This window comes from Dermacentor andersoni, chromosome 1 (assembly GCF_023375885.2).
Source record: "Dermacentor andersoni chromosome 1, qqDerAnde1_hic_scaffold, whole genome shotgun sequence".
In the NCBI taxonomy this organism is placed as follows: domain Eukaryota; kingdom Metazoa; phylum Arthropoda; class Arachnida; order Ixodida; family Ixodidae; genus Dermacentor; species Dermacentor andersoni.
This window is the reverse complement of record NC_092814.1, coordinates 55,103,813-55,125,158: the sequence shown is the minus strand read 5'-3', so window position 1 is coordinate 55,125,158 and position 21,346 is coordinate 55,103,813. Positions and strand designations below refer to the sequence as shown.

General features: G+C 41.7%; 3 protein-coding genes across 11 annotated transcripts in view; 1 reads left to right on the top strand and 2 right to left on the bottom strand.

Moving 5' to 3' along the window:
• Positions 1-1,259: 1,259 nt before the first annotated feature.
• Positions 1,260-4,696, bottom strand: LOC126544480 (protein FAM136A-like). The gene is made up of 3 exons (XM_055061510.1): positions 4,383-4,696; positions 2,413-2,553; positions 1,260-2,196 (listed from the first exon to the last, which is right to left on the bottom strand). Exons 1-3 carry the CDS (start codon positions 4,467-4,469, stop codon positions 2,005-2,007), a joined length of 420 nt encoding a protein of 139 aa, XP_054917485.1. The 5' UTR covers positions 4,470-4,696; the 3' UTR covers positions 1,260-2,004.
• Positions 4,697-5,036: 340 nt separating this feature from the next.
• LOC126544478 (lipase maturation factor 1-like) overlaps positions 5,037-21,346 on the top strand; it is a 37,271-nt gene continuing 20,961 nt past the window's right edge. Inside the window, exons 1-6 of one of the 7 annotated variants that reach the window (XM_055061508.2) lie at positions 5,363-5,424; positions 8,518-8,608; positions 12,578-12,663; positions 14,826-15,046; positions 17,504-17,514; positions 17,628-17,776. In XM_055061508.2, the coding sequence (XP_054917483.1) occupies positions 12,655-12,663; positions 14,826-15,046; positions 17,504-17,514; positions 17,628-17,776 (390 nt within the window). In that variant the 5' untranslated portion in view covers positions 5,363-5,424; positions 8,518-8,608; positions 12,578-12,654. The other 6 variants (XM_055061506.2, XM_055061504.2, XM_050191814.2 and 3 more) reach the window with 6 other exon arrangements.
• LOC126544474 (uncharacterized) overlaps positions 17,689-21,346 on the bottom strand; it is a 36,068-nt gene continuing 32,410 nt past the window's right edge. The window contains exons 2-3 of one of the 3 annotated variants that reach the window (XR_008608521.1): positions 19,692-19,806; positions 17,689-17,774 (exon numbers count right to left, since the gene is read on the bottom strand). The gene's annotated coding sequence lies outside the window, so the exon portion shown is untranslated. The other 2 variants (XR_008608522.1, XR_008608520.1) reach the window with 2 other exon arrangements.

Here is a 21,346-nt window from a genome sequence, read left to right as displayed (position 1 = left end):
GGCGATCTGCACCTCCGCCGCGGATCGGCCCGACACACGACCTACTGTATAAAGGGTCGTGGCCCGGCATTGCACTATCTTCAGGACTTTTTTTTTCTACACGCGTGGACGATAGTGGGGAAAGTAGCCCTTAACAGCTTCGTTGTAAAAAGAAAACTCAGATCCCACCACGCCATGTGAGAATCAATCTTGTGCAAAGCATTGTAAATTGAGGACAGGACACGACGCCTTGTTCCCATAGCCGATACCCACTGATGCCATATATCGCGTCTATATGCCAACTCAGCCACGCTAGTGCGATGGTTGTTGATGCCAAACATCACAGTCGTCGTTTTGAGCGGCTGCTGACCGGCTGCACTACGGTCCAGTGCAGGCCCGACAGCGAGACGCGCGGCTGTGCGTTAACTTCATCGCAAACGTGTCGCGCGTTTCTCATGTATACAGCTTGTCCCAGCTAACATTAGCCAAGCTGATTAAAAAAAAAAAGGCTACAATATACGACTGTGAGACCTGTATACGGTGTTCAGTTATCAGTCTTCTTCCGCCACCAGGACATTTTGTGCCTTTAGTTAATTTTTCAAAATTAATCAGCTTTTAATTTTATTCCAATTATAAGGAGCCACTGAGACACCTTGACAGGTAATAACAAAAAGTAACATGCCCAAGGTAGCAGAGTAACGCACTTAGTAGTGTACATTGTACACTGCAGCATTGTAGCGTTATGTTCTTTTTAGTGCAAAATGAAAACACGAGATGCGAGACACGTTTGGGCCGCAGTCTTCCGTTTCATGTTTTGAAGTCAAGGTCTTTGGCGGCTTCAGTGTACGTTGGATCTGGCCTCTTGATTAAAAAAGCCCTTTCGTGCCTCCAAAGAATTGTAGTGAGTCGCAACAGGCATCAAAATATAGGTCTCAACGAGACGAGAAGCGAGAAATTAGTCGCACAGTAGGTAAAATTAATGGTACGGGTGTAACTAGCGTCAAAAGTTGAAAATTAAACACATTGCACTATAGACCATACTATCCCAGGGATTATCTATTCCAGGATTATCCCATAGACTATACTATCCCACCTGCCATCTTGGTAAAAAAAAGAAAGACGAGGAAAAAGGTGCATCAACCAAAGTCTATACGAAAGAAGACAATGTTGACCTGCATGCACGTATAAAAAACTTGGAAAACTCGACATGAATAAAAAAACAAGGTCTAACAATGGAACCGAGAAAATAATGAAAATCATGCAAAAATATCCAGCACTCATTGAACATTGCATTACCTTTATTGACCGAATTTCAATACATACACATAAGATGTACCCTGTGAACAAAAATATACGGAACAGAGATTGCATGATAAATCTTATTTTCGCCTCTGCCTTTGAATATAAACTGAAATTGAGGACTGCAATCCAAACTTGGCATTGCAAACTTTCCTGTGCACTCGTCAATTTCAGCTTATGCCTGTTAATTACAAAGAAATTAAGTATTTTTGGTGACCTTACGGTCCATACTTTTGCTCACAGGTGTATGTAGGCCGTGTCTTTTTTCGTATTGACTTTGGTTGACCCGCCTTTTTTTTTAAAGTGACATACCACCAAGCCCAATCCAACATGTCATGTAGATTTATACTTTGTAATATAATGCAGATGCATAAGGACTGCTGCTGGATGTGAAGCCAGAGCTTATACTGGGATAGAGCAATGCAGTTTTGGTGCAGTTCACTCCACTATTTCATGTACCTAAATCACCTTACATTAGGCATTACTATATCAACACTCTGGAACCCCTTGACGCACTGTCAATTACCCTTTTAAGGCCTGAGGACTACAACTAAGCAAATGATGTCGAAAGTGTCTGTAATAAAACCCCAATGAAAGCAAAATATGATCGTCCTTTCATCAAACATTTATGGTAGAAGGCAACGAGCGGAGCTACATGGCATGTTAACTCATCCTAGAAATACAAGGATCGGTACGAACTATGTACACAACAGTGTACACTGGCCTCTAAAGTTGACTTAACAACTCTTTCATTCTTCGCTGCATCTGTGGCAAAAGAGCAATATGTTTGTCCGCACACGTCACAACACACGACTCATATTGGCCTTTCAACTTGGAGGCTTCTGCTTCTGTTAACGTTGAGCTCATCTGGTCCCGCACGTCATTCTCGCACTGCATAACACACATTCGTATGCGTTCCTGGAATATAAATAAAATATTGTAATACAGGCTCAGGTCAAAAAGTTGCAGCATAAAAGAGAAGGATGCAATGCAGAAGTTTTGATGAAGTGACAAGTAAACTTTTTTTGGACTCTTGTTTTGCAAGCACTTGGAATCTCGCACACTGAATGCTTGTCGATTCAATGCAAGCACGTTTCCAAACAAAAGCGAAAAATCCAGTGGCCACAAACACACCTGAAAGTTTCCAAGTTCACCTTCGACTTTACTCTGGGCTTTGTTAAGAGGTTCAGAGCAGTTCATGATGCACGTGCGAGCACCATCCATTGACAAGCTGGAATTGTCACAACACTTAACTGCACACCTGTGCACATTGCCCTGGAAAAAGAAGAGTTTGGAGCACATTGTCAACTCAGTATTCAGATAACCCATCAAAGCATGTTATGTGACCTAACCACCCCAAATGCGACATAATTTTTGAACTAGGAATATATAAACAGTGATGGCCAATCTTAAAGCACACCTGTAGTGCCAGTACACTGACTACACCTTCTTATACCTTGAAGCCAAGTTGAAAACAGATGCTCTCATCAAAATGTGCAGGCTAACATAAAAAAATTTCCAAGATGATCAAACACATTTTTTTACATTACGACATTAGACATAAACTGGTCAATTAATCCTGTTGATGCACATTGAAAACATGCAATTAAATGGGTGAAATAAAGAAATGTTCTCTCTACTGCAAGTCATTGTTACAGGTGCAAAAATTGCATTCAATGTGCCATAGCAAATCTGCATTGTAGGTGTTCTGAAGAGAATGAATGAATGAAACAAAGTTTATTCCACATTAGAAAGCGCCGCGGACGCTGCGGTGGAAACGAAGGAGGTATTATTGCAAAAGGGGCAGAGAGAAGTCTGCCAGTGTGGAACTAGCCAGATGATGCACATTCTTTAAGTGTAGCTCACCATGAACAATAAAGTAATATAATTATTTCTTTACAACACTCAATCTGGCCTCTCAAGGTTTGCTGTGCAGTCATAAATGTCTTGAACATTGTGATTTTACATGGGATTCGCTGCTGTTCCACATGTACCAGATACATTGTCAGTCCTAAAGAACTATTCCTGAGCTTTACTGAACTTTGAAAGCCTCATTGTGTACAGTCCTGTTGGCCATCATGGTCAGCCTCTCATTAACTGTTCACAAACAGGGCATGGACCATGATGTGTATTTTCATACCCATTGGTGAGAACCAAAGAGAAACAGGAATTGGAGGAGGGCGGATTTCTAGGTTAATTTCGAACAGCTGGGTTTCTTTAACGTCGCCCCAAAGCACAGCACATGAGCATTTCTGCATTCTGCCCCATAGCAAAGGCTCGAACCCGCAAGCTCGTGCTAAGCGGCAGAATGACAAACGTCAAACGTGAATGCCAAGACAGCTTCAATGCTATAAAGCGTATAGCCGCATCCATCAGCTCCAACATTAGGCGACTTCTTGCTTGGTTTTCAGTTTTAGTAGCCACAACAGAACAAACAGCTCGTCCTGCATATGAAGCACACCGCTTGTGGCTTTTGCTCCACATTCTTGTGTCCATTGTCTTTCACATGCTTCTGCTTCAATACGTCAAGCCAAACAGCCCATCAACTTGTGCTCGGTTCATTGTACTATTTTGGTGGCCCCATCTGAGGCACAAATATTTTCTAGGAATGAGCAAATAAATGAAGAGTGGATGCATGTTTTACCGTGTGCACTACCTTTTCTCATATTTCCCATTTTTCGCAGAAAAGGGATTTTTTTTTTGTTACTCCAAATTAGCTGAAATCTTTTTATTTTCAGTCACAAGCGTTAGCACCTACTTTTCTGTTGGCCGACATCGGCAGCGATTGACAACGGTACGCGACTCTGCCGAACCGAATATGAAGCAATTTTCTTTGAAAGACAAAATATTAATACATTTTACTAGGTTTCCCCACAGTGCTCTCCGCCGAATAAATGAAACCACGTGCTACCATGTACTACAACGTACAACCTTTCACATGGCAGAGCATGTCAACTGCGCATGCTGCACCATGCGAAGAGACGGCAAATGTTTGCAAAGGGTGTACCGACAAGCCCGGTACTCTACCGGAACACACAAAAGCAAAAACGTTCAGCAATCGCAAATTTGGAGAAGCTGTTGGGCTTGACAATAAAAACTGTTACCAATATTTTGCGGAGATAAGAGTTGTCGAGTTCCTTGACCATGTTGTCTACGGCAGTTTGTACACGCAGAGCAGCTCCTTCGGCCATTGTATCGCGTTGTTCGGCTCAACACTTACAGTAGTATTCCCAGTACTAGTATAATACCTATAATACCACTACACTGAATAAAATTCTCTTCGTGACAGCCTTTCTCGCACTTGTCGGTTCACGTAACCTCCTTTTACAGGAAGGAAACCAAGCAGACCAACAATCGCCTCGTGTTTGCGCCAGCCGCCCATGCAGCCGCCAGCGCCCGGCAGCTTTGCCGACTGCGTATGGTCTGGTATCGCCAAATTTGGCCAAACAATTAAGTGAATAAACAAATGTTGTCTTAAACAATTTTACGTTAGTAAACAATTCAGTAAAGCTATGTTGCTAATGAAAATTTACTAAAAGTTTACAATAAAGCACTTTCGCATCGAAGCGCCCCAGCAACTGCTTTTTTTTTTTGGGGGGGGGGGGGGGTAATAAATCTTGAAGGCCATAATTTTTCTATTATAAAGGTAGCCTAAAGCTCGGATCCAAATCATTATTCTATGTCCAAATTATGGAGCCAAATGAGCAGGTTACGTCATGTCTACCATGTTCTAAAATGCAAAGGCGAGCGAAGTCAAAACAAGACAAGCGAAACGCATATGATTTGATTCATCGGCTTTGCTTTCGGATCGTGCGTTGTTTCGCAGGTTTCAGCGGTTTCGCCTGTGCTTTAACTTCAAGATCTGCGAGCGCTGACTGCTTCGTAGATGTAGCTTTGATTGCACGATAGTTATGGCACGATTTAGAAGAAATCCAGAACAGTCACCGGAATCCAGAACAGTATCTCCTTGCGACAGAAGAGATGTTCCAAAAGAAGCACGAGATCCATATATTGGTGGACGGCGAGACGAGGGCTCAAGAAAGTCTTCCCCGCTTATCCTCGACGCAGCAAAGATGCACTTCTTGCAGAAGAACCAGTACTGGCTGACAAGAATTGTATTTTTACGCTCTCTTGGATTTGTTTATGGTGAGCCCATCGTTTTGGTAAATCGCAGATTGTTAAGATGCGTAGCTTTGTTAGCATGTACTTTGTTCTATTCGAAGGCAGTATTTATATGCGACAGTGCTGTCGTCTTTCTTGCGGAAACCTCTCAGCTCACCTTACCATGGTACGTAACAAAACATGTATATTTTTCGATGGGTTTTCGACACTGTTGTGCTGTTGAGAAGTATCTTGTATTTGTATATTCTAAAAATTATTTCTTATAGTAGGAAAGTTCCTGGCAGATGTGCTTTGACGTACAGTGCACTGGTACACGGAATCTGCCTTTTTTCATTTGTTTATTTACCTGGGAAGACATCGAGACGCGTTGTAAAAAAATTCTGGCAGAACCTATCTCGATTACGATAAATGACGACGGTAATGCAGTTAGCATTGAAGCAATGTACTGGCCGAAGCACATTATGTATGAGGTGTGTATACACTTCAGAAGGGAATAGGTTGGGGCATGTTGGTTATTCATCGTGATGCAAAACATAGCGCAGTAGGCACGAGGGACAAGTCGAGACAGGACAAGTTAGCGTTGAAAGTTAGCGCTTGTTCTGTCTCGACTTGTCCCTCGTACCTACTGCGCTATGTTACTTGAATCGTGTGTATACAGCCGGGCTCCTCTCTTGCACATCTCTGTGGACACACTGCACCATCTAGCGGTGGCGCCGCGAAGCCTGCTCGCGTCTGAATATATGTTCAGACAAGATTGTCGAATATATAAGCGGGGCACGCAAGAAAACCGGACTGGCTTCATGGAGCTCTTCGTAATTGTATTGCTCCATTTTTTCTTCTTTCAGCTTCCTTACAAAAGGAATCCTGAAAAAGATAAATCTGTGTGTGCCATTCAGAGCTGCACTTTTGGGGGCAAGTACCTGTGAGCAAGCCTGCCTATCCACCCTGAAAGAATACGTTCGCAAAGGCAACAACTTTTGTTACCTAAGCAAAGAAGTAATGAAAGTGCTGAAGTCATGTGAAGAGCACTCCAATGGCATTGTTACTTGGACTGACACATCTTCAAAGTGAAGTAGCCAGTGCAGACTGTGACTAGTTATCTCACTAGGACACTGAAACCAAGTGTGGAGGCATGCTGCCAGCACAAGGGGATTGTTGAGAACCTCCTGATCTCCTTAAAACGAGCGAGTTGTAGCGCAGACAGGGAAGAAAGACACAAAAAGCACAAAGAATACACACGCATAGCGCTTTATGCTTCTTTCTTTAATTTTTGTGCCTTCTCATGTTCTTGTTCCCTGTCCGCGCTACAACTTGCTCGTTTGAAGATGCACAACCAACAAGTTCACATCGCCACTCTCATTGACTTCTGATCTCCAGCTATGCTTAACGAAGACTTGGGATACATCCATATGAATCGAAAAAAAAAAAGAAAATGAGCGATTGAAGGGCATGGGAGCAAAACATGCCCTGGAGTCAGCCTCCTATAAATTTTGGCTCATTCAGTGCAGCTATAGTCTATGTTTGCTATTTGTTTGACACATTTCCAAAATAGATGACTAGGGGAGGTGGCTGCTCTCTTCACTGACTCGTGCAGTGTTCATGACCTCTAACTTTCGAGATGCGTAAAGTGATCTAAATGTACTATGCAAACTTTTTTGGCCATTTAGTATTTACTTTTAAAGAAATTACATGCAGAAATCGTGAGGCAGATGTGGTCTGTAGTTCGAGTTCAAAACTGTAATTAAAAAAAAAAAACTTTTTGATGTACGAGCTCGAGAGACAAAGTTCGAGCTTGGGAAACGGGGGGGAGGATAAGCAAATAATTGGAATTGCGATAGGTCACACAATACACCTTCTGGGAGTGCTTCAGCACGGTTATTCCTTGTACAAACCTCTGTATATACAGAAAGACCATTTTGGGTCACCTCGTTAGGCACACAGTACTGCAGAGTGAGATTGAACATGGCGCTTGCCGTAGCAGACGACAGGGTTGTCGCCACTCTGTACGGAGCGACGTGTGAGGAGGGCATCGAGGCACCCTGCACCTCACAAGTCAGTATCCAAGCCATAGTAGAATGTCTTACGGGTTTGTGGTGACAGTTGTCCCAACTGTTGTCTTAATACTCTTACGTAATTGTGACGTCTGTTTGTAACGGACTGCGAGCCTCCCAGAAATTTTTATTCCTTCTTAAAAAAACGGCCAAATAAACATATAAAATGTTTCAAACAACGTTTATGGAGGAGGCACCAAACTCTGTGCGAGTTTTTTAGTAATTTTGGTGGCTCCAAGAGGAAAAATGAGTATTAAAGACCATCCTCATTTCAGCTGAACTTGAACCAGTCGTACCTAGAGAGTCTCTAAAACATTAGAGAAAAAAATGACAACAGTCATCACTACACAATTCACAAGATTTCAGAAGGTGCTGGCATGAGTTGGAGCTCCTGTAAGTGTATTTTTTGAGTATGGATTTGGGCATGAGATGCATTGCCAGGGAGTTTGTTCCCTGCCTGCCCATAGAGGACAAAAAAAAAAAAAAAAATCTGAACGACGACTGCTTGTTTGAGTTTGTGCCAGGATTTGAAAAATTAGATCAAAAGTGACCCACACCTCCTTTCAAAGATCATCACGGGTGCCGAAAGCTAGTGCTATGGGCATGACCCCAAATCCAAACAAGGGTTGAGTCAATTGAAGGTGCCTTCTTTATAAAGATTGAAAAAAATTTGACAATGCACTCAGGTGAAGGTGATGATCATTGTTTTTGTTTATTTTCTTCTTCAGCGTTTGTGGAACTGTGCAGAGGGAATTTGTTCCTCCTGAACAGATTGTCAAACAACCTTTCTTGGAGGTATTAAGGCACTTAAAAAAGAATGTGCAATAAATACACGCAAAAGTGTGGAATGTGTGCGATTGCTTTCTTTAACCACAACTCCGCAGCTCACACTGCTTTGGCTTTGACATGGTATTTAGCCTCCGAGATGGGCTGGCGTTCCCCATGCACCTTATTCATTGTATTCATTGAGCCGTGCTGCCTGTAATTTTTTGCTTGATAGTTAAAGAAGAAAAGTCTATGAAAAAAAAAAATTATCACTGTGCACAAGGTGAAGACAACATTGCAGGGGCCACTGAACAGTATTAAGCTTGAGGAGCTCCAGCCTCCAGAGTTCCTTCGAACAGTGGGAGAAAGGATCTGACAAGTGTATTGACTAGGTTGGAGACGGTCGCTGGACCGACCTTCTTTTCTCTCTGTGTGTGTGTTTTGTGTGCTTGCGTGCATGTTTGTTCCACTCACCTCTGAAACCTATTAATGTTTGCTGTGTTTAATTAGGTCAGGTTGGTACTTTAAGTAGGTTAACTTTATGGTGCACTAATTCTTGTTGTGTTAGTCTTCTGGACCAGTATAGTGTAGCTATACTTTTACTTCATTCTATTTCTTTTTTATCATCCATCACTTGTGACTAGCATATCCTGATGATGATAAAGGTGGAGTGCAGTTCAGACGACTGGTGAAGTGCAAGAAGGAAAAGAATTGGAATAGAATTGTTACATAATCACATCCCTGAATTATGTATTGTATCCCGAAATAGTTTGTCAGTGGTGCCAAGCTTTATCCTACAATTCAGTGTGTTGCTTTGGCATGCCTGTCAATTATAATTGAAAAGTCTTGACTTGAATAAGAAGTTTATTATGGCTACCCAAGCTATTGCACTGGATACAGGGCAGCAAAGAAAAAAAGGCTATTTCCTTCAACACATTTCTTGCAGCGGTCGCGATCATGAATTTAGCAAAAATGGCCTGTAAGCTCTTATTTTACCGAATTTTTACAAGTTTTCAATTGGCAACACAAGCGCTGAAGTCATCAAGTGCTCAAGACATGTCCACTTAGTACGAATCTTGACAGTACCATCAGTTTCAATTTATGTGCTTGCAAAATTTAGTGAAAGTACATTTGTTTATTGTGGATAATTTTCCCACAAAGCATTTCTCTACATACTGTGGAATATAACTATGTATTCTGAGGAAGGATCATCTCAGGATTCTTGCTAATTGAACATTCCTTGAGCATGAACTGGCTCCAGTTTCACAATTGAAGTATCTGTACTGAAATAAAAAAAGTCAAGGGGCACGGTGGTTATCCTAGGTGGATAAAAGTGAAAGCATTGCGACCACCGCGCGATGCTTAGACATTATGCCACAACACAAGGTCCTGGGTTGGACTTCCACCAAAGGTCGTTGGTTTGAGTGCCTCAATTGACTCTATTTTAATTAACACCAAAAGTTGTAGGTTCAACTCCTAACAAAGGCTGAGAGTTCAACTCCCACCAAAGGTTGTGGGTTTGAGTGCCTTAATTAACTATATCTTAATTAGCTGTGCCTTAACTACCTTCTCCTTAATTAACACCAAAGGTAGTGGGTTCAACTCCCACCAAAGGTCGAGGGTTCGTAGCCTTTTTGTACCATCACATTGTCACACCACCATTGCTGGATTTTGCGCCTCATGAGCCATTTAATGCTTTAGCATTAATAATTATAGGTTAATATTATTTTGTTCATTGATAAATCAAATGCGGTTTAATGTCCCAAAGCAGCACTTCGGCTATATTAAGACCATTTATTATTGGCTATAAATTTCGACCATTTGTGGTTCTTGATATGCACCTAAATATAAGTCCATATTCGACTTGTCGCTTCAGAGTGCCCTGGTAGTGCTATAATACTTGTGTAAGACAGGACTCAAGCACCACTGCAAGGATTTTGGTCTCCGGCCGCAATAATTGGGCCGCATTGTCACTACTATGCCAGTTGGTCATGCTAAAACACAGCATTAAAGCTGTCTTGCATGACTTTTATAGTGCTGTCCAAGTGCTCTGAAATGACCACTAGAATATGCCCTAAGTGCAACCACCCACAAAATATTGCGGGGTACACAAATGCGTGGCTGCGCTCCGGGGTGTATCGGTGCAGCTGCCATGGTAACACACTGAACCAAATCTGCGCAGGCACACTGATGCTTAGAGACGTCTCTTTGTGTAATCTGCTACTTTACTTGGGCCCACCAAAGCTGCATCTTAGTGCGGTGAAGCAAATGTTACTTCAATACTATATCACCGTTGCAGCAAGCCAACCTTGAGTTTGTGTGTCGCATGTTAACAGACTGCAGTTTCACCACATCAAGCCCAGTACACTGCATCATCAACTTCATTGAGCATTTCCATCAGCATGCCCAAACATTGTTGTAAGAGGGCATGAAGCCATGCCTCTAGGCATCACTGTGCGTGCGCAGGCTTGCTTAGGTGCACAGCCACGGCAGCTGCACCAGTGATCCGAGAGTGCAGCCATGAGTTCACATGCCCTACAGTATTTTGTGGGTGATCATACATGAGCATTTTTGCATTCCACTCCCATCAGAACATGGCTGCTGGTAATTGAATCCACGACCTCATACTCAGTAGCAGAATGCCATAGCCATTGAGCACACTGTAGCAGGTAAATTTTGTGAATAATCAACTTGTTGGTTATTGTGCAACACGTGGTGCTCATTTTATGAATAATGTTTGCAACTGCAGCTTCAACATGCATGCTAAAAATGTTCATGAAAGGCTAATATTTGCTAAATAGATTATTGGCAATTATCAGGCAATGCACACATTATGATTAATGTTTTGCTTAAAAGAATAACCTCTTTGTCTTTACTGCACTGTTAGTTAAATATTAGTTGTCTTTGCTGAACTTTTCACTGTATAAGGAAAGCATAACTGCAGCAGCATGTGTTTTCAACTACTAATAATGTGCACATAAAGTGATCATGTCATTGGTATTCTATTTCCCTTAAGAACTGACAATATCATACTTCCCAAATGCGTCACGACTTTCCGGGTGCAGTTGAAATACTGTCTCCTGTTGGTTTGTTGCGTGACAGACAACCAAGCTGCTAGAATACCTTTCAGTACTGGAACAGAAAAGGGAGTGCTTTCAGCTTTAGTCTACCTTTAAAAAAAAAGAAAAAGAAGAAAAGGTAGGCACACTCTGCAGCAATTTACACAGTAATTGAAGTCCCATTTACACTATTCCATAATGTGATTGCTCTGTCCAAGAACAAGACTGAAATGTACAGCTTGGAATGTGTATTTGTCACCTTCTGAGCTGTTCTAGGAAGTGTTCATGAGAGGCTGTTTCAGGCAAGTGTTGCATGCATTATGAAGCTTCCATGTGTACTCCTAGTGCAGAATACAAGATGGCAAGCCACATAACGGCGTCTTTATCTCCTGACATGTTATTGTGTTATGTTTCTCAGAAATTTATGGCACCCTCTTCATAAGGATGTACTGGTGCTGTGTTAGAATCATAGGTGAGGGAGATCAAAACACAATTCATTATGATTACAACAGTGCAAAACACAACAAGGACGAGGAAGTAAACAGAATGGGCATCTTATTGCCGTCCTGTTTACTTTCTTGTCCTTGTGTTTTGCATTGCCATACTCAATGAATCCTTACCAAAAAGCCTGGTTGTCTGTTCTATTGTCTGCAAAAACATAATTGTTTCAGAGGTTTACTGGGAGTTCTTGATGTGCAGTATTGTTCATGCCCACTTATCTTTTTCTTCATCAGCCGCCCATCTAGTGGCAGCCACAACCACAGGTGCCGTCTAGTAGAACTGGCAGAAGGCGATCCATACTTTACCATTTAACAATAGTTCACGTAGTGTGCAACACTGGCACAAAATTTAATGCTGTGGGTGGTGTCGGGATGGTGTCAGGAAAGTGATGAAGAGGATGGGAGATGATGTAAAGTCCATTCACTCTTGTTCTCTTTCCATGTACTCTGCGACATGAATAAACATTGATTGTATTTTAAACTGGCACAATATGCATGGACTTAATGTAGTCTAAGGTAATCACCTCCGCGCTGTCATTTTTGTTGGGTATGAGATACCGAGAGCTTCTTTTTTATTTTATCTTCATTGACCACTGCCTAGCTGAGTAGTGGCCACTGCAGGTTCTTTTTTGACTTAGTATTGCAGCGCTAACAGACGATGCACAGCAACATATTTCTTTTTATTCTTTGTCCCTTTTATGTTAGCACTGTTACATTGCAACATGTAAAGTTCCTTTCATTGTGTGGCGAATAACACAAATGTTTTCATATTGTGTAACTGACTATGTTGTCTTTTTTACAGCTGTTGCCTTTCTTGTTGCCCTCAATCAAAACAAATATTTGGTGGGTAAACAGGGTCTTCTTCCAGCGCACCTTTACATGGAAAGGGTAACTGCTTTTTCTCTTTATTGGCTGTCAAAAAATGTTGCTTGGATACATAAATACTAGCACAACACTGAGGCCTTCTATAGCGAAATGTTTCCCATAGTCCCACTTCTGATTTCATAGATGTTAATGATGAGAAGGAAATTCATAGAAGAATAAAAATGGGTTGGGTCGCATACGGCACACATTGTCAGCTCCTGACTGGAAGCTTACCATTATCATTGAAAAGGAAGGTGTACAATCAGTGCAGTTTACCAGTGCTGACATATGGGGCAGAGACTTGGAGACTGACAAAGAAGCTTGAGAACAAGTTAAGGACCTCGCAAAGAGCGATGGAACGAAGATTGCTAGGCATAATGTTAAGAAACAGAAAGAGAGTGGTTTGGATCAGAGATTAAACGGGTATAGATGATATTCTAATTGGCATCAAGAGAAAAAAATGGAGCTGGGCAGGTCATGTAATGCACCGCTTAGATAACTGTTGGACCATTAGGGTTACAGAATGGGTACCAAGAGAAGGGAAACGCAGTTGAGGATAGCACAAGACTAGGTAGAGTGATGAAATTAGGAAATTCGTGGGCGCTAGTTGTAATTGGTTGGCGCAGGACAGGGGTAATTGAAGATTGCAGGGAGAGGCCTTCGTCCTGCAGTGGACATAAAACAATATGATGATGATGGTAGTGATGATGATGATGATCGATGTCCATAAACGGTATTCTGCACGACTTTGCAAGTGATGTCATGTTGATAGGAGCAGTTTTATACATTCATTGGACAGATAATAATGAAACCGAACTTAATCTTTTGCTTTTTAAACTTGCATATAATACGAACAGTTTGCCTTTGATGTGCTTGCTACCTTTTGTCACTTAATCTGCCATACAAATGTGCTTATGTCTGAACAATCTGTGTAATTTGTTTTTTGCAGTATTGCACACTGTGCCTTCTGAGGTTGTTAAAGGGACACTAAATTTAGAAAGAAATGATTTCACCTGTATTAGTAAATTAACCTTCTATAATGCCAAAAAAGCCACTCTTACTGCAGAAGCTTGGTATGCAGAAAAAAGGCGCAAAGAGTAAAGATGGGTGGCGACACTGCCTTGAAATCCCACACCAGCTCACCATGACATCATGGAGTTTGATGCCATCTGCTAGGACCTAGTTAATTCTTTATCGGTAAAAATTGTCTACTTTGTGTTCCAAAGGAGCCAAAGATTGAACATGACAAGTTTCAGATACATTTACCGAGCCAGTGCGGCCCAAATAGGAAAAAAAATATTGTGAGATCCGTGATGTCACACTGATGTGCCAGCGTTAGGGTTCCAGTGTGCAGTTTAAAGGAATAGAACTTTGACCTTAATTTTCTCTTCTAATAATCAACCTATATTAAAAAGTTAATGATAATAGAGTTGTCAAAAAATACTTTACCAGTCTAAATTGACATAGTGTTTATCTTTGGTGACCCTTTAATGATGGTTAAAACAAAAAAAAGAACTGTCATTATTTTGAGATCAACTATCTCTTCCGTACACTCTCCTTATTTGTTTGATGGTTATGTCATCACCACCATTACACCCTCCTCAATGTCTCATGCTGATCATGCTTTCAAGCATTTCATGGTACCAAAGTCATGGTACCAAAGCTTGCTGATGTTGTTCTTGTAGTAACTGTATTTCAACCTATTAAAGTCATACTTTCCTTTACCGAATACCAAGTATATCCAACAATATGTGCATGCATGTTTCCTTGCACTTTTTATTCTAAAAAGGGCATCATTATGAGAGCTTGCTTTCAAAATAACTCTTAATTTGTCCCACTTTGTCCCTGCACTTCGAATTGTCGATTCAGCCTTGCTCTGCAATCTGCCAGCCTCCTGGTTAGCTCAAATGCTAAAGTGACTGCCCTAGAAAGGCGCTGGTTCCGGGTTTGATTACGGGACCAGAATGAATTTTCGTTCAACAACTTTTTGCTTTCACAATAGAGCACTTGTGACAGCAGTGCGACTCAGAGTTAGCCTGCAATTTCGGTTTGTTCAGGTTTGTGAGGGTTATGTGTGTGTGTGTGCACTTCATCCAACAAAGCCTTAAACCAGTTCTGTTCTGTTTCTATTCTGTTCCTTGGGCTTTTGTACTGCATCAATATTCTGAAACTGTTGTCCCTTTCAGATTAAAGATATGTACAAAGGCTTCCACAGTGAGACACTGCTGCGAGTTCCGACCATAATGTGGCTCCACGAATACATTGATGTTGACACTTTGCTTGACTGCATAGCATCTGTGGGCACCGTCCTAGCATTGGGCATCACAGTGACAGGAGCAGCAAATGCAGTCTCTCTCTTTCTCCTGTGGATTTTGTACCACTCCCTTGTAAACGTAGGACAGCTATGGTAATATTTCAATTCTTTTGGTGATAGTTATTGCATTCAAAGCAGTACATAACTGTGAAAAAAAAAAGAAGTGTCAGAAACTTAAGGGGGGGGGGGGGGGGGGGGCATGGTTGGGGATTCCATGATTACAGTACAATCTTGGTAGATGGAAATCACTTAATATTGCTGCTTAAATGGAACTGCTTCTCAGTATGTTGGTTTTGTATTTAATTAATGCAAACACGCTTAATCCGAATGAAAGTGTTCACTTCTCTGTTTAAACGGAACCACAGATGTTGCGACACTTGAACAAGCAAAATTGGCTGTGTAAGCACGGAATAAGTTTATTGTCTCTTTTTGGGTTTCTGAAAACTAGCTGTTACGTTAACTATTTCACAACTTTTTTTTAAAAGTGACCTCTGCACGTCTTTCTCAGTAAACAAAACTTATGTGAAATTGAACAGGTTTCTTCTGTTCCTTGAGATTCCATTTAATGGGGTTTATTGTATTATGTTGGCTTTTCTTTTCAATATAATGATTGTGATTCTTTTCACACCTATAGTGGCTGTTCCAAGAAGCGTGCGGACACATATGAGCAAAGAGCATGCTCAGTTGTCTTAATAATGGAGAAAAATGCCTTCGTTAATCTGACTCAGTAGCAATATTTAACAGATACATTGACAAGCTCGACTCATCATTAGTACAGGAAGAAGCGAGCCTTGGTATTGCTGCTGCTTACACCAAGTTACTTGTGTCCGTGTTGGAGCCTACTCTTTCACATTTTGATGCCAGCTAACACAAAGTAGTCAGTATAAATTGAATAGTTGAGGGCACATAATAATGAATAATTGCTTTTTTTTATTCAGCCCAGTCAGTTAAGGAGTGAATTATCACAGCTGCCAATGATAAAAATGTGTTTGTAGAAAAAGGACACAGCTCTCAGCGGTTGTGCTGAGAGTTGTGCTGCACAGTCGTGTGTCTTTACACACATGACTGCGATGCCCAGGAGAACAAGTTTATTATGGTCCACCAACTTTACTTTCTGCAGTAAAGAAAGCTCATTGCCAAGCTTATCTAGACCTGCGGAAATTGCAGTGCACATGGTGTGGAACATTTTAAATGTTGATCTCTGTGCACACTGACCTGTTAATATGTAATAGGCTGCTGGAAATGTTTATGGTGTAGCAGAAGTACTCCGTTACAGAGCAGCTGGTTCAGGCTGAACATGTAACATACTGCACAAAATAAAAGAAGGGTAGAAAGAAAAAAAGGACAGAGGGTGGGCTACCAACATTTATTGCAAGAAATATACCAGAAAACCAATTTAATGCCACAAATTCAGTGTGCTGCTGTGAGCTTATGGAGCTCCCAAGATTCTGTATTTCAGTCACAAGTGTGTGAAGAATGGGCACAGATTAACCACTTGCTACTGAAAGAGTAAGGTCTGCCTCTGCTATCTTGCATTCCATGCAAAGCTTTTAATGTTGTGTGGGACTTACTAACCAAGCTGTCAGGTCATGCAGCCATCTTGTATTGATGGTGGCACTTCGCATCAGTATAAACTTTCTTCAGCATAGAGAGTGCATATACAGGGTACAAGTGGTAGAGGAGATAATTTAATGGACCAATATTTGACACCTTAATGTGCAACTAAGCCTTTACTAAGGTGCGTACGTATGTAGAGCATGTAAATTACAAAATATTTTTCTTGTTCAAAGTTACATAGAGCCCACACTTAGGATTTAACCCTTGCAGGTCCGCATTTCATTTTTTGAAGTAACAAATTTATATTCTATGCAACTGAACAAGAAAGTGAAAAATAAAATTTCCAAATCTATGTGAGAGCCGTCTGTCACAAATTCAGTATGCTGTGGGGAGTTTATGGGACTTCAAGGTTCTGTATTTCAATCAAGTGCATGAAGAATGGGCACAAATTATTCAAAGGTTGTTTTCATGCTATGCCAGCACATTTTACATGCCTCAGGTGGCAGGCTAAAAGGATACAGCTCCAATACCTAATCTCTGCATGCAGCAACATGCACATTTTTCTTAATTTCAGAGAGAATCAATGATCTGAAGCAATAAGCCTGCATGCAATATGTAACTGCACTGCTGGTACTTTGATTTCCCTCGTTGGTTTTCGGTTTTGTTCTTTCTTTTACTTTTAAATCATTACTACAATTCCTGAAGCAATCATTAGACTAGATATAGTTAAAATTCTAATTCTTGGTCAAACATTCACTCTCATGGTGGATTTTGTTGCTATAAAGTAAACTCCTCTATTTTGTTCCATCATTTACGAAGGTGTTCTGGTTACCCATTCGTCCTCTTCCATGTGATTGGTGCACTCTTCATGACTGTTCACTTTAGTATCCAGTTGTGCCTTTTGGTAAAGCAGTATGTGTACAGTTAATTAAAGCTCATGCATTAGATTTAATTATTGGTGTATTTTATTCTCTTTTCATTTTGTGCTTCAAGGTACTCATTTGGTAAGTATTGTGATATTGCCATCTTTTTCAGTCTAGCAGCTCTTTATATGTGGGACTCCAACTGTGAGTTTTTGCACTGGTTCTAACGTTGCTTTCTGGCATGGTTGGCATAGGTTGGGAGTCCCAGCTGCTTGAAACAGGCTTCTTGGCAATTTTTTTCTGTCCAATCTGGACATGGAAGCAGCTGCCGCGTGGCACACCTCCTTCGCCGGTCGTCATATGGGGCTATCGCTGGCTCCTTTTCCGTATCATGCTCGGTGCTGTAAGTTGTTTTTGTACATACATTTCTCCATCAGAAACGTATCTCTTGTTCCATGCCTCAGCTGCTCTCACTGTCTTCGCAGTTAACAGTTATGGTAACTTGAACTTCTTATGCCATCTCGAATGGGCACTCCATTAGCTTTTAAAGGGGCCCTGTTATGCTTCTTTGTGTCCCCATATTTGCTCTAGGTCTTTTCTCGGAATGACATAAAACACAGAGCAAAAGAAATTATGAAAATTGATCCACACAATACGAAGTAATTAGTCAGAGAATGTTCAAAATACATGCAAAATGACAGTTGCCCTCCACTCGAATGTTTGTGGCTCTAGATGCCACATTTCACTCTCCCATGACGTCATGTGGTGACACCAATAGCTGCTGAGCATTAGCGGAAGTCAGCGTGCCATGGCTGCCAAGCCTGCTTAGCCAGTTGATGGCATTCCCATGGCCTCCGTGATCAGTTGGTGTGTGGTCTAATCTCGGGGGCCATGGCATCACCTTTATGATTACAACAGCTTCCGCAAGGCGGCCATTGGCACACCAAAGTGATCGGCATGTGATGCCTTGTTCCCATGGTCGCAACACCTTGTCGTGGCTGTGCGATACCTGAAATGTCTGAAAACGTAATGCTGTAGCTTTTTTCACAGTAGTATTCGCAATATCATGCAAATGCAAATTGCACATTACATTTTTAACCAATGATCATATAGTCACTCCTTGACGTCACATCCTATCTATGACATACACGAAATCGCCGCATTGAAGCGATGCCATTGGTGCTGCTTAACAAGCTTTCTCTGGCACATTGCAGGGCCCCTTGAAGGTGCTTAAATTGTGTGTAAAAGTACCGCCAAGGTGTTTAAATTCATGAACTTGGGGTAGACTGCGTCCTCAAATAGCAAAATTGAAGAGCCATAGTCACAGCTTTTTTTTCTAGAATTTATATTTTTTTACCAAGTGTTTATTCATTCACAAGACTATGCACAACAAGTGTGAAGAATGTTTTGAAGCATGAGTGAATTAATGACCAAATGCTGACAAAAGAGCTCAAGGCACTTGTTTTTCGGCTTGGGAGATTTGAATCCACACTAAGAATAATGATTCTTGCCAATCATTTTCAAGTGTTTGTTCCTTTCAACTGTGCTCCCGGAATGCACCTGTTGGTGTCTACAACCTGGCACTTAGCGAGATGTCTTGCCTCACCCACCAGCATACATGCAATATGGTGTACTTTTCCACTGCCCCATAAGCCTTTTAATCTGGGGGCATTATTGCCTGCTACATGCCTGCAAAACACCCACAAGGGCTACAAGTCACTGCTACATGCCCGTGCCGGTTCTTAAACTGCCCATTTTCAAAAAGCATGGGCTGTGAGCAACTTGTGGCCTTTCTGAGGTTCACAGGGTAAAATATATGTATAGATAGCAAAGGTGCAAGTAGTAAAGCAGTAGTAACGACTACAGTAGTTTGTGGTAACTTTTCTTTCTTAATTGAAACATTTCTGTCCATGCTTGAAAAGATGCAGCATAAGCTAGCACATTTGAATTTATTGGGGATATTTGCTACATTCTTGGCATTTAAGAAATCATTGGAAATGTGAGAAGCAGCATTCCTTCCCTCACATATTTACTGAACACTCCCACTGTGTATTGATGCAGTCATCTCCAAAACCTTGTACAGAATAAAATAAAATATTAAGTATTTTGAAGGTGCTGCGAAAAATGCTCAGAGCATCTCCAACTGGCCATTTTATGCAAAAATAAGAAACAATCAGAAGCTTCTTTTGTGCTGGATGGCTCCTCAGGTGCATTGTCATGCTGTTATGGAATGCCCATTGCCTAGTAAGCTGTTCATTGTTAACACTGGAATGGTGCGTTTCCCTGCTCTATAACTTCATGCAATGTGAGCTACTTACTGCATTGGGTGTATTTATTCACCTACTTTCAGTGCAGCGGTGGCGTAGTGGTAGAACATCTGCCTCGCGTGCAAGAGGACCGTGGTTCGAATCCCGGTGCCGCACAATTTTCCTCCTGAATAAAAAAAAAAAAAAAAAATCTGTGTGTTGATAAAATTGCATAAACAGGCCTGGAGTGTGGCCTGATCCCTAGTGACCAGAACCGGTAACGCACACCCTCACCAGAGCAGGATTGGCCACCCTGGTGCAGTACTTGGCCACAACCTCCTATAGACCGTTTCATCGGGCGAGGAGGATAGGGCGCGCGGAGAGCCTTTCCTCCTCTCTGGCTTGGGCAATCCGGCGCGGCGCTGCTTGAAAGTATTGCTGTCGCGTGCTGCGGAACGATTTCGAGATGTTTTAGAGGTTACTTAGTGAAATTTACGCCATGTTCGTTCATATAAGGTCGTCAGGGAAGCCTTGCGGTACATCGGAAACTAAAGTAGGCGGAAATATGTCTCGGGGGCGCAAAAATGTGACGCGCATAATCAGGCGCGGTGTACGCGCATTATCAGTCGCGGTGCGTGTATGTGTTGTTTACTATTTCGCTTATATCGATTTTAATTCAACAAAGAAAACCGGCGTCTCTGTATTACCAGCATTAAATGGTAAATCAGCTCACTGTCTGATCGATTGGCGTAGGGAGTAAAACATAAAACATAAGAGCGCATGCTCGTGCACGGCCAACCTAAGGCAACCACGAAACATCTGAGTGGCAGGCACTATCAAATGTTTGTGATACACTGGCATCGTTCTCACGCATTTCAAGTCTAGTATGCTTGAAATTACCATATGTCTACGCTAGCCTTCCTGCATGAGGCCCATGGCGCTGCTCAACACAGCGATCACTGCGGTTGGTGAGCCAGCACGATACATGTATAAGCTATGTGCTTCCGCATTGCCTTTTTGGCCTGTATACAGCCATACTATATGAGAGGGTTCGCATAAAGAGAATGCGATGGCTATTTTTGAGCGCAAGAGAGAGAGAGAGAGAGAGAGAACAAGGATAGGAAAGGCAGGGAGATCAACCAGAACAGCATCCGGTTTGCTACCCTACACTGGGGGTGGGGGAAAGGGGAATAGAAAGAGGAAGAAAGGGAAAATTTCTATAATACGTGTGAGTGCAGCGTAGAGAACTGAATGAACACAACCGAAAAAATAAAATTCGGTTATCATCCTCTTTCCCTAAAAAGCAAGAGAAAACGGGCTAACACCGCACAACGTTTATAAATATATAACCGCTGATGCCGTATGCTTGGACCATACGCTATATAAAACAAAGATATCTGTAATCCAGCACCTGCTACTGCTTAGGACGCTCACACAGTTCATAAATGGTCGCTTTGCTGGACAAGCTTAATTCAGACTAAGGTATGCTGCTATTACTAGCCAAAACTATTTTATTCATGGGTGGAAACCTCATCCATCCCACCGAGTAGTCACGCAATGTAACCTGCAGCGAACAGTTTGAACGCTTGTCAAAGTATAACAGCACAGCTCCTATCGTAGCAGAACGGTACCTACGCTGTTACGATCGTCGCGTATGTTTTATGGCTCCTAAACCGCAGCTTAGAAATAGAGGATAATACTGCAATAAGGTCACATTAGTGATTGGA

What these genes read in the sequence shown, in the direction of transcription:
- LOC126544480 (XM_055061510.1), bottom strand. Translation starts at nt 4,469, where the DNA reads ATGGCCGAAGGAGCTGCTCTGCGTGTACAAACTGCCGTAGACAACATG. An exon ending in CTTATCTCCGCAAAATATTG is followed by an intron (nt 2,554 to 4,382) that starts GTAACAGTTTTT and finishes TTCTTTTTCCAG; the next exon opens with GGCAATGTGCACAGGTGTGC. An exon ending in GTGAACTTGGAAACTTTCAG is followed by an intron (nt 2,197 to 2,412) that starts GTGTGTTTGTGG and finishes TTTATATTCCAG; the next exon opens with GAACGCATACGAATGTGTGT.